General features: G+C 32.1%; 1 protein-coding gene across 4 annotated transcripts in view; it reads right to left on the bottom strand.

The window, feature by feature from the left end:
• The window catches only part of LOC148280764 (uncharacterized), a 291,962-nt gene that overhangs the window by 81,350 nt on the left and 195,358 nt on the right, over window positions 1-15,254 (bottom strand). For all 4 annotated transcript variants that reach the window (XM_088227848.1, XM_088227846.1, XM_088227849.1 and 1 more), the window contains 2 exons: window positions 1,540-1,620; window positions 817-864 (listed from right to left, as the gene is read on the bottom strand). In XM_088227848.1, coding sequence (XP_088083974.1) covers window positions 817-864; window positions 1,540-1,620 — 129 coding nt within the window. The remainder of the gene's footprint in view (window positions 1-816; window positions 865-1,539; window positions 1,621-15,254) is intronic.

Below are 15,254 nucleotides of genomic sequence, written 5' to 3'. Positions count from 1 at the left end.
CAAATATGATCAGTAATTTTGAAAAACGCTTAAGATACCGGTACAGAAAATCTCATCCTAAAGCTGTTCCTAAAAATCGCATATCCTCTTAATCTGTAAAAAATGAGGCGCAACTTAAAGTTCACTAATTTTGGCCATCTAGTTATAAATGTTATCAAAAATAGTTTTAAAAAAATACTTTAACACAAGCATTTTCGCTTTTAAGGCCACATTGATAAGGGCATTTAAGAATGAATCCACTATGATGCGGATAGAAAATATATACAGGAACATTTCTGCATATTTGAACTCAAAATGATAAACAATAATCTGAGTTTGTCAAAATTATTCTAGACAAGGACTGGATTTAACTCCCCGAGGAGCTGTTTATATTAACATATTACAACTGAGATGAAGAACATTTAAGATAAGGTAATATAAAAGTCTAGGCATCTACAGGGCTTATGACCTGTCAATGGATGGTTTAAGTAAATGGCCACTTGAGTAAATGGCCACTAAGTTGATGTGTGTTTTGTTTTTTACTACGTATTTTACTGGGTTTTCAAATATGCCTTTTACTGTATTTTTTACTATGTTTTTTTACTATGTATTCTAGTACGTTTTTCACTATATTTTCACTTGCCTATTAGTTCCTTTTAAAATTTTTTCTATGTATTGATTACTGTGTGTTGACAGCCTTAGAACGGAGTAAATAATCCTAGTTCGACAGTTAAAGCTACTTTGCATAAATGTATGATTTTATGTATATAATATGACAAGAAATAAATAATTTAAATATTGAAAAAATATAGCACAGCAAGTGAAAAAATAACTTACCTTGAGAATATTTTCAATGGGTGGTACACCATTTGGCTCGCCCATAATCTAAAATAAATAAATACAGTAAATAAAACATACTCAGAAGCAGGTTAATCATAATTTTGAATAAAATATTTTTGTTAAAAATGAATAGATCTCTTAGTTGATAGATTTTTAACATCATTATTATATATAGGGGGTTCTTTAAACCCTGTCACATCTGAAACCACGATGATCAGAATGGGCAAGAAAACATAATAGCATATTTAAAAAAATACTTAGAATGAAGAAAATTTAAAAAAAATAAAATATTAAAAAAACAAATGGTTGCTGACTTCTGTAGGGGGGCGTGGCCGCGCGGTTGACAGAGTATCAGACTTCCCCCTCCCACCTCCTCGTTTCTCCCCTGCAGAAGTAAGCTACCAGCTGTTTTATTTGATATTTTATTTTTGTAAATTTTATTTCTTCTAAAAAAATATTTTAATGTGTCTTGCTCATACTGATCATCGTGGTTTCGGATGTGACAGGGTTTCAAGAACACCCTATGTATTAATTGATACAGGTCTGTTATAACAGTGGTCTTAGAGGTTGTAACACAAATATGGAAGGTTGCAATACTAATCCAGGAGGTTGTAACAATAATCCGCAGGTTGCAGCACTAATCTTGAAAATGGAAATCTGGAAGGTTGCAACATTGATTCGGGAGGTTGTAACATTATGTAATATTATTGTCAAACTTACTTCCGGCGCCTTCCCGTTGTGCTGGAATATTTGAGGAGCAAGTCTTGTGTGGTTGACTGCGGTCGAAATAGCTTCCGGCATCTGTAGATAAAAAAAATATTTTAATATTATCATAAAACAAAACATATAAATAAATACATACATCTTTGAAAATTAATCAAAATGGATGCTCAACCACGAACAGAAATCAGAATTTTAAATATCACTTGGTAAATAAGCTAATACCTTGAATGTAATTAATATTTAAAGCATTAACTTAGTGGTCAAACAGTTTACTAAATGTTTTTAAATATTTGTAAATAACCACTTACCGACTTCTCTATGTGTACCGGTTTCAAGACGTACACGCCTCTTCGTCAGAACACCAATTAAACTAACATGCAAAACCCACCATACACCTTCACCATAGTTGTTGCATAAAAATAAAAAACCAACACGAAGTGCATTTTAATATGCAATCCTTACATGCACTGATTAGATTATATTTTTTTTTAATGTTGTGGGAGAACAGTTGAAAAAAGAGGGAGGGGCGTGAGTTTAATTGGTATAGGGTGACTATTACAATGAAACATAGTGTAATGGGTTATATTGAAAGGTTGTTTGATTATTGATCAAAGGAACATTTAAATTTTTACCCTTTATTATTAAAAACAAATAATATGAAAATATTTTACATTAGGAAAGGTTTGAAAAATAATGTTTCTTTGATCAATAATCAAACAACCTTTCAATATAGCCCATTATACGATGTTCCATTGTAATGCTTATTCTATACCTATTAAACTCATTCCCCTCCCTTTATCTCCTCCCTCTTTTTCCAACTGCTTCTCCCTAAACATAAAATATATTTATAACCTAATCAGTGCACGAAAAGGTTGCATATTAAAATGCATGTTGTGTTGGTTTTACATTTTTGTGCAACAACTATGGTGAAGGTGTATAGTGGGTTTTGCGTGTTGGTTTAATTGGTGTCCTGACGAAGACACGGGTACGAATCGAAACCGGTAGACATAGAAAAGTCGGTAAGCGGTTATATACAAATATTTAATAACATTTAGTAATATTTTGAACTTTTTTCTCACTTTAAAGGTCGTATTTAACCATTTATTTGTTTACGCTAATTACATAGGTATAAGAATTTTCTGTCTAGCATAAATAATTGTTCGGGAGATACGTATAACAGGACGTCCATTTTTCCAGCTATAATTTAGGTTGCGTCCTATATTTTAGTAAGAATACGGAACCATACATGGTGAACACGCGAGTACTCGTATTTTTACCATAAATCCGGTATTTGTTATCATATATGTAATGAAAAATGAGCACACTGGGTTGGTCGCTAGTTCTATAAAAGGTTAAGAACCTTATAAAAACAAAAGGTGCATGGCCGTTTTAACACCAAAGTAAAAATCCATCCGGCACGCCAAAAAAACATAGGGTGGATTCATTTTTATCGTATTACAATTAATTATTTTATTTATTTAATGGCAGGTAAACGCACTCGCTTCGCGGACTCAGGGATCAGAGGTCCGAGGTTCAAACCCTACTCTACTCAAAATTGGTTTCCATTTCCTGACAATGAGTTATTTACAACTCTTTAAATACGCCCCCATAATTAAAATATTTATTTTATATTATGATTACTGTATAGGATTGCTTCGGGAATAAATTTATAGTATCGATACTGTCTTCATTATTACCCTTATATCATGTATATATTTTTTATTAAGCTTAATGGTGACGCTTATTTTTTTTTCTATTTTTTTTTCAATAAAATATACACATTATTACAATATAAAAAAAATAATGAATTAAAACATATTTTGTCCCGATAAACTATTAAATGATAGTTTGTCATCGGGAGCTCAGACATATTTTTTTATTCATAATCAAATAAAAGAGTACAGACATAATACTGTATACGTATACAATTATGAACATATATTATTTTGTTTTTGATGCTTTGAAAAATATTGTTTAGAAGACAGAAAATAAAAAAAAAGTCAAAATACAGATAAAAATGGTTTAAAAAATTATTATTTTTTAAGTAAGAATATAGAGTAAAATAATACAATTAAAATTAAAGAATAGCAATTTACATGTATATATTTAAAATATAGGAAAAAAATATTTCCACATATATAAATAGTGTGTGCTCATAAATGTAATCAAAACAAGATAAAAAATAAAACAAAGTAAATCGAAAATTTCAATTCATATCTACAGAAAAAAAAAGAAAATTAAAAGTACTAACTAAAATAAGGATCTAAAAAGTGTAAATAAAATAAGAAAGAAATAAAAGAAATTAATCTGTAAATATGTATTTTAACTATTGGTAATTGAAACATGAAATTATTTAACAATTTTTGAATTAATCCAAATTTTTGTAGACACGGACTGGAATCTACTCCCTCGGGAGCTGTTAATATTAATATAATTCAACAGAGATGAAGAACATTTTAGAGAAAGTAATAAAGAAGTATAGGCATCTATAGGGCTAATGACTTGTCATTGGCTGGTTTAAGTGGCCACTTTACACACTGTGTAACATTCACCATTCTGCTAATATTTAAACATCTTTATTCCTTCAATTCTTTCATCTGTTGACGCTTTTGAAGTTAAAGAGCTGAAACCTTTAAATGAATGTTACACAGTGTGTAAAGTTACCACTTAAACCAGCCAATGACAGAAGCTCTATAGATGTCTCGACTTCTATATTACCTTCTGTAAAATGTTCTTCATCTCTGTTGTAATATGGTAATAAAATTATTTCATTGTCTGCTTACTAAATTATTTATTGTACCATTTATAACTATTATTTTTTTTTTCAATTATTTTACTATTACTATCAAAATAAATTACTAAATAAAATTAAAATTTTAAATACCTACATGATTTTAACTTTGCTTCACTATGTATTATTTAATAACTTAGGTGAATTATATTTTTTGATAGCATAAATTTGTATTATGTATTTTGTACATTGATATGTCATAATATTTATAAATGTATTGATTTTAGTATAGAAAAGTCCCGACTTAACACGGATTTTTTTAACACGTCGGGACATAAAAAATAGTAAGTTCGCTATTGAGTGTTGTGTGTACTTATTAAATATAAATAAAAACACATTTAAAATAAAATAATAAATAAGTGCCCACACACCCTAATTTTACCGTGCCGAGTGGATTGGGACGATACATGTGAAATGGGCTGATGAATTATTTATCACGGTTTGAGGAAAACGGAGTTTTCTCAGTTTTAAATAATAAGGGTGGGTTCGGATATTACTGATGATCGCTTCGATCCGTACGATCCATGATTAGATAGGTAGTTGGTACAGTGCACGCGGCACGCGGATCAGTGCCTCGATTATGAACGCTATCTTCATTGGTATATATCGAGACGGTATAATTAACTTCTGTACTATCTGTATCTTACCCCGTTATGTTCTACCTACTTGCTATATCGACATCATATGTTCGAAATAAGCCAATGAATGACCACTAAAACATAGTTCGCGTTCCATAAGTCATTAACATTTTAAAAAGCTCTCATTTATATTTTAAATAGGCTTCTTAATAGAAAGTGCCCACTTCAAAGCGATTATAAACCCCAATAAATCCCAATTCAAGCAAAAAATGCTCGCGTGAACATGATTTTTATGACTTTTAACCATTGCCAAAACAATACGCTTAACGATCGTCTGCATTTAACTACTGAGGTAGTACGTAGCGATTACAAAGCCGGCTCTCGATACGTTCTCTCAGAAAGATAGTAAATCAGATTTAAAAAAAAATAATAACTCAATTTATTTTTTACAGTGGTAACTTTCTAACTATAGGACAGAACCTAACGAGATTATTTTTGCATCTAGCCGCTCGTTTCTCATAATCTGACAGTTATGTCGGAATACAATTCGATTTTCAAATTTCATTATTTCTCTCTCATATCTTTAATAGGCTATTAAAAAAAAGTGCCAACCTCAAAACAATGAAAAATGTAAATAAATCGAAATTAAAGAAAAAATCGCTCGGTGGAACAAACATTTTGTCACTTTTAATGCGTAGATAAACGTATCGAGGGGTTCTAAACCCGTCGGTATAAACCGATGTACTTACATCAAAACTTGATGGTGGGGGATAGTATATCTTTGTAGTCGGTCGGGAGAATTTTATCTTCAACTATGACGTCATACTGAAGCTATGTTATTTTAGAGCGTAGATATGTGTACCGTGACGTACGCTTCCCCTTGTTTCATATCGATGTACCTACCCAAAACTTGAAGGTGGGGGGTCGGTAGTATATCTTTGTAATCGCTAGAGCGAATTTATCTTCAACTTTACCGTCAAGGTGAAGGTATGACGTCTTTATCTTCCCATCATAATCGAGGCCCAGGGCCGGGGGTAAGTGCGCCCTAATCACCGTAATGCGGCCGGTGCCCAATACCCGCTACCGAGTAGCTAAAATAATACATTAGACGGATTATTAATATCAATATTCCGAGTTGAGGCGTGGCGAGCGGAAACTCCTGCCCATATTTCGCTATCTACTAAGAGGCGGGTGTTTTCAACTGAGGGCCACTGACTTGAGAAAAATACAAATGATTGTACTGTTGCGATTTGTTTAATTTTGGAGTCAATCTTAACTAGCTGTATTCAATAGTAGAGCGGGGTTTGAACCTCGGACCGCTGATCCGTAAGTCCGCGACACGCGTTCAATTACAGGTTACCGACGAAGATGCTTTGAATTTTAATACAAATATACACACTTTCGTACATAAATATCGATGTTAGCTTATACCGTCTGGATATTTACCGATGAACATAGCGTTGGTCATCGTAGCCTAGCGCCGAAACTCTTTTTATATATTTGTATGAAAATTCAAAGGATCTTCGTCGGTAACCTATTTGAAAAAATGTTTAGAAAAAAAATGTTAATATAATCAATTTTTCATGCAGAAAACTTAATTTTTTGTAGATAAAAAAGAAGATAAATTTTAACTTTCCATTAGAATACGGACCCGGGGCCCCGATATCATTGGAAAGTTAACATTTATCTTCAATTTTATCTACAAAGTAAAATTGTATGAAAAGCAGAATATGCATACAATTTTTTCTTCTAAACATGTGTAATTATAGATTACCGACGAGTATACTTTAAATGTTTATGCAAAAATACTCATTTTCGTACACAAATATTGGTTTTTCTTTAAAAACAGTCGAAGATAACATAACTTCCCAATGTAATCGGGTCTAGGTCTTAAAAATGTAATGCTGCCTTCAAGATTAATTTGTTTTGTGTGATACTTACTTTTCTATTTTTATAGCATATAAAAATGAATACAATACAGCACGAATGAGGAAGTTCAGTGGTTTTTATTTATTTGTTAATAGATTTAAAACATGGCCAACATAAAAAATAAAAAAATATTATCGTATTATAGTGCTGTTTTTTTTTTTAAGATTTGTATTTTTTAAATTACTTAGCGTGTGACGTCGCAAGTTCTCTTCGGTGAACTCTACTGATTGGCAAATTGGCTCCAGTAAACCTTAAATCTATCACAACACTTTATCATTGATAGATTCCAAAGAACTAGTGACGTCGATCAAATTAGTCCATTTCTATTATATTTTTCATACTTTTTCAAGAAACTTCAACGTACAGTGTAATGCTCTCATTTTTATCACACGTAAGAACACATGTTTTATCAAATTTCCCGTAGCATTAAATATCCTTATTGTGTATGCAACAAAATATACGTAAATTTCTAAATAGGAAACGGTATATAATGGGAACAAATACACATGATATTATAGTTTGAGTAAGTGTTGTTGCCGTTTTGTGTGGAGTGTGGTATGTGGAATGAAGTTCGCAGAATGTGGTATATATATTATGTGTGTTGATTTACTTTATGATATAAAAAAAGGTTTGCGTTATCTAAAACATTTAAGTTTGTAAGTGAAAATTCTTAATGGAAGTTCATTGTAATTTATTATATAAATAAAACACGAGTGATACTTTTATCTACAAATTTGGAATATCCATGGTCTAATAATAAAGATAATTCAAATTTTGCCAATCATTTAATAGAAAATAAACATTCCTTTGAATTAAAAAATCATTCATATTGCACCTAAAGGCCATAAACTTGACAAATTAGAAATTATCTAAATTAATAGATTAAAAAATAAACCCGACGTAGAATTACTTAATGAACAGATAACACATGTGCATTCTCCATTACTTTACCCATTGAAATATAATTTTACTAATGACTTTTTACCCTTTGTTTTTCAGAAATCATTATTTACAAAACCACACTCACAAAGGATGGGACGCTAAAAATAAAATACTTAAACTCATTAAAATAGCATTATATCAATTTATTAGTTAACCCAAAGAATTTTTTTTGATAATGATCCATAAGATAAAAATAGCTTTATTTAATTTACTTACATATAACTTTGAATTATCTATCCTTACCTCTGTTTTGTATTAATACATTTAACTCTTTAATAAAGATACCAGTCTCGAAGATGTCGCGAAAGCGATGAAACCGGTCACTGGATATTCCAAATTTGTGGATTAAAGTATCACTCGTGTTTTATTTATATAATAAAAAAAGGTTAATCATTATTAATACTATTGAGACTCGGCTTTATCACAAATGTTTAAAAATAGTAATAACTAAATCTATATTTATTATATATATCTTGAAAGTTATCGATTACTTGCCATAAGGTGGTGTTGATTATTTATGAACTGCCAATAAAAGAAAATATCACACTAGTTTCATTATTGCGTTAACGAATAACGATCTAATATTGGAAAATAGGAATTTGCAATTTGATCCGAAATATGAAGCACATTTATTAAAACATCACTCCTATCTAAAAAAAATTACAAAAATATGGCCACGGGCCGCGGAATGTTGAACCCTGCTATGCACTATTCCAACGGCGAAGTCGTCCCACTTACTAACCTGTGCATAAAAGGAACTGAATTCTTCAATACGCATGCGTATTACAGTCGCTTAACACAGTGGTTCCCGACCCCCGGGCCGTGGACCAAATGGTACTGGGCCGAGCAAGGGCTTGCTTAAAAATCAAAATTACTTTACATTTGTAAACTTGAAGATACCTATAAAATTTATCGTAGTGTCTGAAAATTAATCCCTATTGCCATTTCCGACATCCTATCTATGTGAAGCGGGGTTTTCTGCAGTGACAGAAACCAAAACAAAGAAACAAACACAAAGATGTGGAAGATCTTTCCAGTTTTCGCCCTATTTCAAATCTTCCCATCGTATCAAAAATACTAGAAAAAATAGTTTCTCATAGGCTCGTAAACTATATCGAGCGGAATTCTTTATTTTCGTTAAGGCAATCGGCATACCGACGTTTTCATTCCACGGAGACGGGAGTGATAAGAGTACTGTCTGACATTATAACGGCGGTGGACTCTGGTAATCTGGTGTTGATGGCTCTTCTGGACATGAGTGCTGCATTCCATACTGTAGACCATAATATTTTGCTTGAACGTCTGGAGAAAACTTATGGTATTCGTGATCGGGCACATATGTGGTTCAGTTCATATCTTAATAAAAGAGAATATGCAGTTATGTTCCAGGGTAAAAGCTCAACCAACTTTGGTGTTTACAGGAGTGCCTCAAGGGTCAGTACTCGGACCACTTCTCTATCTCCTTTACACTAAAGATATAGAGAACATTATCAAAGAATGTGGATTGTGGTCTCACTGCTATGCAGATGATACGCAGATTTATTTTTATTGCAAACCAGGCGAGAGAAGTGTGCTTGTCAATTTAATTGATGAATGCATCAAGAAAATAGGAATCTGGATGGCTGAAAACAGACTAACATTAAACCCATCAAAAACTGAACAACTGTGGGTGGCTTCAGCCAGACGACAGAATTTGATCCAGGATACGGCTCTACCCAATGTAGGGAGTACCGCTTTACCCACCGTTAAACTACTGGGAGTTTTACTCAATTCTGACCTATCTCTTGAGGCTCAAATTAGTAGAACGATAAGTTCATGCTTCTACCAGCTGAGACAAATTAAATGCATACGCAAAAATTTGCCGGTTGATGCCGCCCGTCAATTAATAAATGCGTTTTTAGTGTCTGAGTCGATTATTGTAATGGTATCTATGCAGATCTACCAATGAACAAAATGACTCGCCTACAATCTGTATTGAATGCCGCAGCGAGACATATTTTCGGAATCTCTAAGTTCAGTCATATCACTCTACTACTTCGGGAACTATACTGGCTACGTTTTCTACAGAGGGTCGAATACAAACTCTGTTGGCTTATGTATAAGTAAGTCACTGCACAACTCTGCTCCGGAATATCTAAGAGAACTATGCATTCCAGATGAACTAGCTGACAGGGGTCTCACGCTTAGATCAGCTACGGCGAGAGGAAAAGTTATTATACCTCTACGCAAACAGCGCACTAAATTTAGTGAACGCGCAATTGCGGTCGCAGGCCCTGTGGCATGGAATACTCTCCCAGCAGAGGTGCGAGGCTGTGAAAGTGAAGTGATGTTTCGGAAAAAACTTAAAACCCACTTGTTCTCTAAATCATTTGAATAAATCAGTAGCACGTGAAAACAAAATAAATTGTTTTAATTAAATTACAAATTTAAAAGCTTCAATTAAATTAATTTAACAATAGAATCACTATGTAAAGCGCCGTTGAGGTATTTTATTACGAAAATGTCGCTATATAAGTTATCCATAATAAAAACCGGACATAAGCGAGACACTTCGGTTGTCACAATCTCCTATTACCACCAAATGGAACATCTCGTTTCAATGAAGCAAGCTCAGGGTTTTAATTTATTTTGCATTAAATCAAACACATAAAACGTCAACATCAAAACTTTTAAAGAAAATAGATAAATAACTTTCAAGATATCAGAATAACATTAAAATCCCGATACTAAACCCTGAGCATTCTCAAAATTATTTTCTCTATCTTAAAAAATACTTTTAACGTTCCGTTGAACCATAAAAATAATGAAAATACCCATGAATCCAAAAGAAAAATTGAAAAAATATCTGAAACTTAATAATCCTACATTGTTATTTTATATTTTTTTTCTTAATTTTCCCCACAAACCTTGTGTTTTCTCTACTATTATTTGTTATTTTAACTTATGTACCACAGTTGTAAATTTTATTATTATATATAGTACAAAAATATATGTATTTTTTTTTAAATTCATTCAATTTGTTCCCCCCCCTGTGGGCCGCGGTAAAATTATGAAACGTTGACCGATCCGCGGCGACAAAAAGGTTGGGGACCACTGGCTTAACACATCAACTAAATGACAAAAATATATATATCATGCAGATCCAGTCATTCAATTGTTTATAGTCATTACCACCCCAAGAAAAAAAACAGTAGGGGCCTGCACCAAAAAAATTTACAATTAAAAAATGGTTGCCTTTTCGTCAAAATGTACTAAAAATCCTGCAAAAGGAACTCAAGAAAAGATTAGTCGGTTTCATGGTATACCGGTTAGTGCGTTTTTGAGCCTCAAATAAATCAATCATTATCATCATTTTAATTTTCAATTTGAACTTTTAATTTCAACTCTTAATTTTTACTTATTTATGTGTATATCTACTACCTGCATCTAATTAATTATTGTTGGTTGTGAATTTTTACTAAGAAATATAAATGTTCATGAAAGCAGAGAGAGAGGGGAGGAAAGTCGAGTTGGAGCTATACAATGTCTGCTCCCTTTTAGGAACTTTTTAAAAAAATATTTATATCTTTATATGCATATTTTTTTAGAATTTAATTATTTTTTCCTTTCTCCTCCTGCATTCATAATAAATTAATGTGAAATCTGTAATTGGTCTTACTTACTTTAATTGTTCTTTTGTACCCTGTATTTATATGAAGATTGTATGATTTCCTTAATAAATAAATAAATATCATCATTACCCTGCATAAGTACACTAATCGCAGCTTATCTATTGTTATATGAAGATAAGATGAAGAGTCTTACGCTTTAGATGCCTATATATATTTATGATGCATTAATGTAAAAAAATAACATTAATAATACAACCACAATAAGAAAATATTGTCTACCTCAGAACAGGTATATACTATCATTCATTATTCCGCACCTGATGGTGCATAGAGCACTGCATTGGTACACCAATCTCAGGGTAGCTTGATCATATTTGTTACGTGAAGGTTAGATAGTCAGTCTTACGCTTCAGGTACCAGTCCAGGGACTATGAAATATTCTAGTGTAAAAAAACCCTTTTCAATTAATATTTCGTATCAAACATGTCGGGAATCGAACCCGAGATCTCTTAGATGGTAGGCAAACGCGCTGACCATTACACCACGCGGTCAACAAAATTAAAATTTACTATACCTACTGAGAATAGACGGTGCCTAATATGTGCGAAGGTTTTCACGGTCACTGTTATCAATATTATGTATCTTTTTTGGGTGATACCGTGTATGTTGGATTGCACAGTTTTCCCTGAAGATGGCTCCTGCAATGGTAGCCGAAACGTCGGATCAAATCCAACATACACGGTATCACCTAAAAAAGATACATAATATTGGTGCCTAATATGTTTGCTAGTATTTTAATTTTGCTTATTTGTATATTTTGTATCTTCTTTACTGATTTGCGAACAGATCATAATAATACTATGCTTTACTTAAAATAAACGCCGATTTTTTCGGCCCTGAACCTAACTGAATAAAATCAATCCGCCCCTAGGTAATTTTACCGTGCCGTGTGGATTTGTACTGTCTGTCAGAAATTGGCCTATAGGTAAGACACACGGTCTGATTTTCAACTATTTTACATGAAACCCTTTCAGATTTGAATGTGGATAAAAAAATATTATTCTGTATGTATTTAAGGAGTTATTCGAAAACTAGTTTTTTATACAAAAGGTATTAATTAATGTTCATTGGGCCTCAAACTGATAACAAATCGATTAAATTAATTAAACATCTTGCAATATAATATGCGTATTTAATCAAATTGGTATAACTTAAGTGAAATATAAATAATTCAAAAAAATACCAGTGTCGGCGTCTTCGATACACTGTTAAGAAACAGTATTTTTTTTCTTCAATAGTATACTTAATATTCAACAAACGAAGAAATAATGTTTTTGGAAAAGTAAATATTTATTCAAAAAACAAAAATTCATACAACAGCGAAATATACAAATAAAAAAGTATTTATCAGAAACGGTTTACAATAATTTAAACGTTTGCCCTTTTTTTGCAGCCTTTAGGGTGCTCTACCCCCTGCATTTTTTGACGTCAAGTATTTAGCCACGTATTGAAATATAATTTGAAATGATGAAGCGAATATGCCCTAAAACAAACGAACCGCCAGAAGCCAGATATAAAACTTAATAACGAATATTTATGAGAAATTTCGTCTATCAACATAAGAAAAAAAAGCGTACTTAGGAATACCAGTTATTAAAAAATAAACTGGCAACTTTTCGATTTCGGTAGGTACGGAGTAAATAAATTGCACAACAAGAGTGACACTAAACGAAACGTGACAAGTTTACTTTTAAATGACCGATTTATCTAATTAATTCGTTTTTTGTTTTGTTTTTTTTTGTTGTTGTATATTTTCTATATTATATTGTTGTTTGTGTAATATGGTGGTATTATGTCATCAATTTGTCGTCGCATGTCGTCAAATAAGCGCTAGAAATATTAACAAAAAAAAGAAAAGTTTATTCTTATAAATGTTTGATTTTATTTAACACCGGGGATGAAAAGGTTTAAAATACACAAAACCCGTACAAGGGAAAAACGCGTAAATATTTTTCATTTCACATTTTTCGTACGCGAGTATTTATACACACACCACAGACACGTCATATACACAACACATAACCATTACACATTCCTGTCCTCTCCATCACCCGTCCTTTTCGATTATTTTCGTGTCAACGGAATCAAAATTGATATACTTCACTCTTTTTGCGGGCACAATAATAATCATTCAATTCCACGGAAACTGCTCATACGAGCTTCTAGTACGAAGAATACACTCTAAAAAGGGTACCACGACGCGAGAAGATAAAATACTTTATTACATATTTTTATTTTTTTTATTATTTATCCGGATAATGGAACAGCTACAATTATCATATATACAAAAAAAACAAAACAAATAACAAATAAGCCAATTGCAGGTTTTCACAGATAGCACCACAGTAAGTTAAAACAGTGATCTAAATCCAAAAGAGAAATATGAAACAAAAAAACACTGAAAAATATTTTTCGAAAGCAAAAGCTACACGTCATTATGATTATTCGCAAACAAATCTATGTTTAATGAAACTGAACAAAAATAACATACTTTGTAGCAAAGACCAACAAGGAAAATAAAATAACCATATGCAATATATTTGAAAACACGATCAACATATAAGGCTTCGAGCTAACCCATGCCAATCCATCTTCATCCCACACTGCATTATTGGGGAAGAGATCTATGAAAAACTGGAAGATTTATTGCAAAGAATTCAAAGATGTGTGACGAATTTACTAATCTACACATTCTGGACATTTATTTATTTATTCGTATAAAGATACATATTGCAAAAAAAATATTATAACATATCATTAACTCTACGAGGCCCAGAGCCCTGTGTTGTGTTGGGATACAACGAAATATGCTTATTATTAATGAGTACTTAAAATAAAAATGATTACATAAACATAAATTTAGGACAACACGCTTAATAGTACTATATATAAATCTATGCAATGTCTTGCAGCTATATCTATCATTCCCTTTCCGAACCTTATGGTGCATAGGGCACTGCATTGGTGCTCCAATCGCAGTGTATCTTGATATTTTTTATTACATGAAAGTAAGATGATCAGTCTCACGCTTCATTCACCAGTCCAGGGACTATGAAATATTCTAGTGTAAAAAATATTTTTGCCATTCATCCTTTGTATCCTGTACCTTTTAATTGTAAAAGGGATTTCTCTTCGGTGATGTACGTACATTCACGGAGACTGGACCGATTTGCAAGTGCAAACCACGAGCCCACTGCGTGATATCGCATGATTGGCCTAATTCACACCACGGCAAAAATCTACACGGCGTGATAAAATACAAAACGAACGATCGATACTTACTGTTTTACAATTATTTATTTATTTATTTAATGCCTAGCAAACGCAATAACCAGTACACCATGAGACCGACTAATCTCCAGTCGACTTCCTTTGCAAGATTTTTACCTGAGTGTACTCGCTAAATTTAAATGATAATTTTGATCAAATTATCATTAAAATCTCTTTTGTTAGGTTTTGCAATATTATTTGAATCGTGTTGTGGCCCCGTGGCTAGTGTTGCGGACTCACGGATCAGATGTCCGAGGTTCGAACCCCACTCTACCCTAACTTGATTTCCATTTTCTAATACTGAGTCATTTACAACTCGTTGAAAATGGTTACCAAAATTGAAATTTTTGAGTAAATTAAAAGTAAGCTAATTTTTATTTATTTTAAAAATAATATATGAATCGAGGCGTTTTATTGATATTTTCATTTAAGTCAATCACTATGGAGTTTTATAAAAAAGACGAAAAATATAAATATTATAAAATTTAAATAGGTACTAACGAATCTAATAAATGTTCTTCTACTATAATT

The sequence above is a fragment of the Micrasema longulum genome, unplaced genomic scaffold (genome assembly GCF_059751315.1).
Source record: "Micrasema longulum isolate JH-2025_06_02 unplaced genomic scaffold, ASM5975131v1 h1tg000545l, whole genome shotgun sequence".
Taxonomy (NCBI): Eukaryota; Metazoa; Arthropoda; class Insecta; order Trichoptera; family Brachycentridae; genus Micrasema; species Micrasema longulum.
This window is presented reverse-complemented; position numbering and strand designations above follow the sequence as displayed.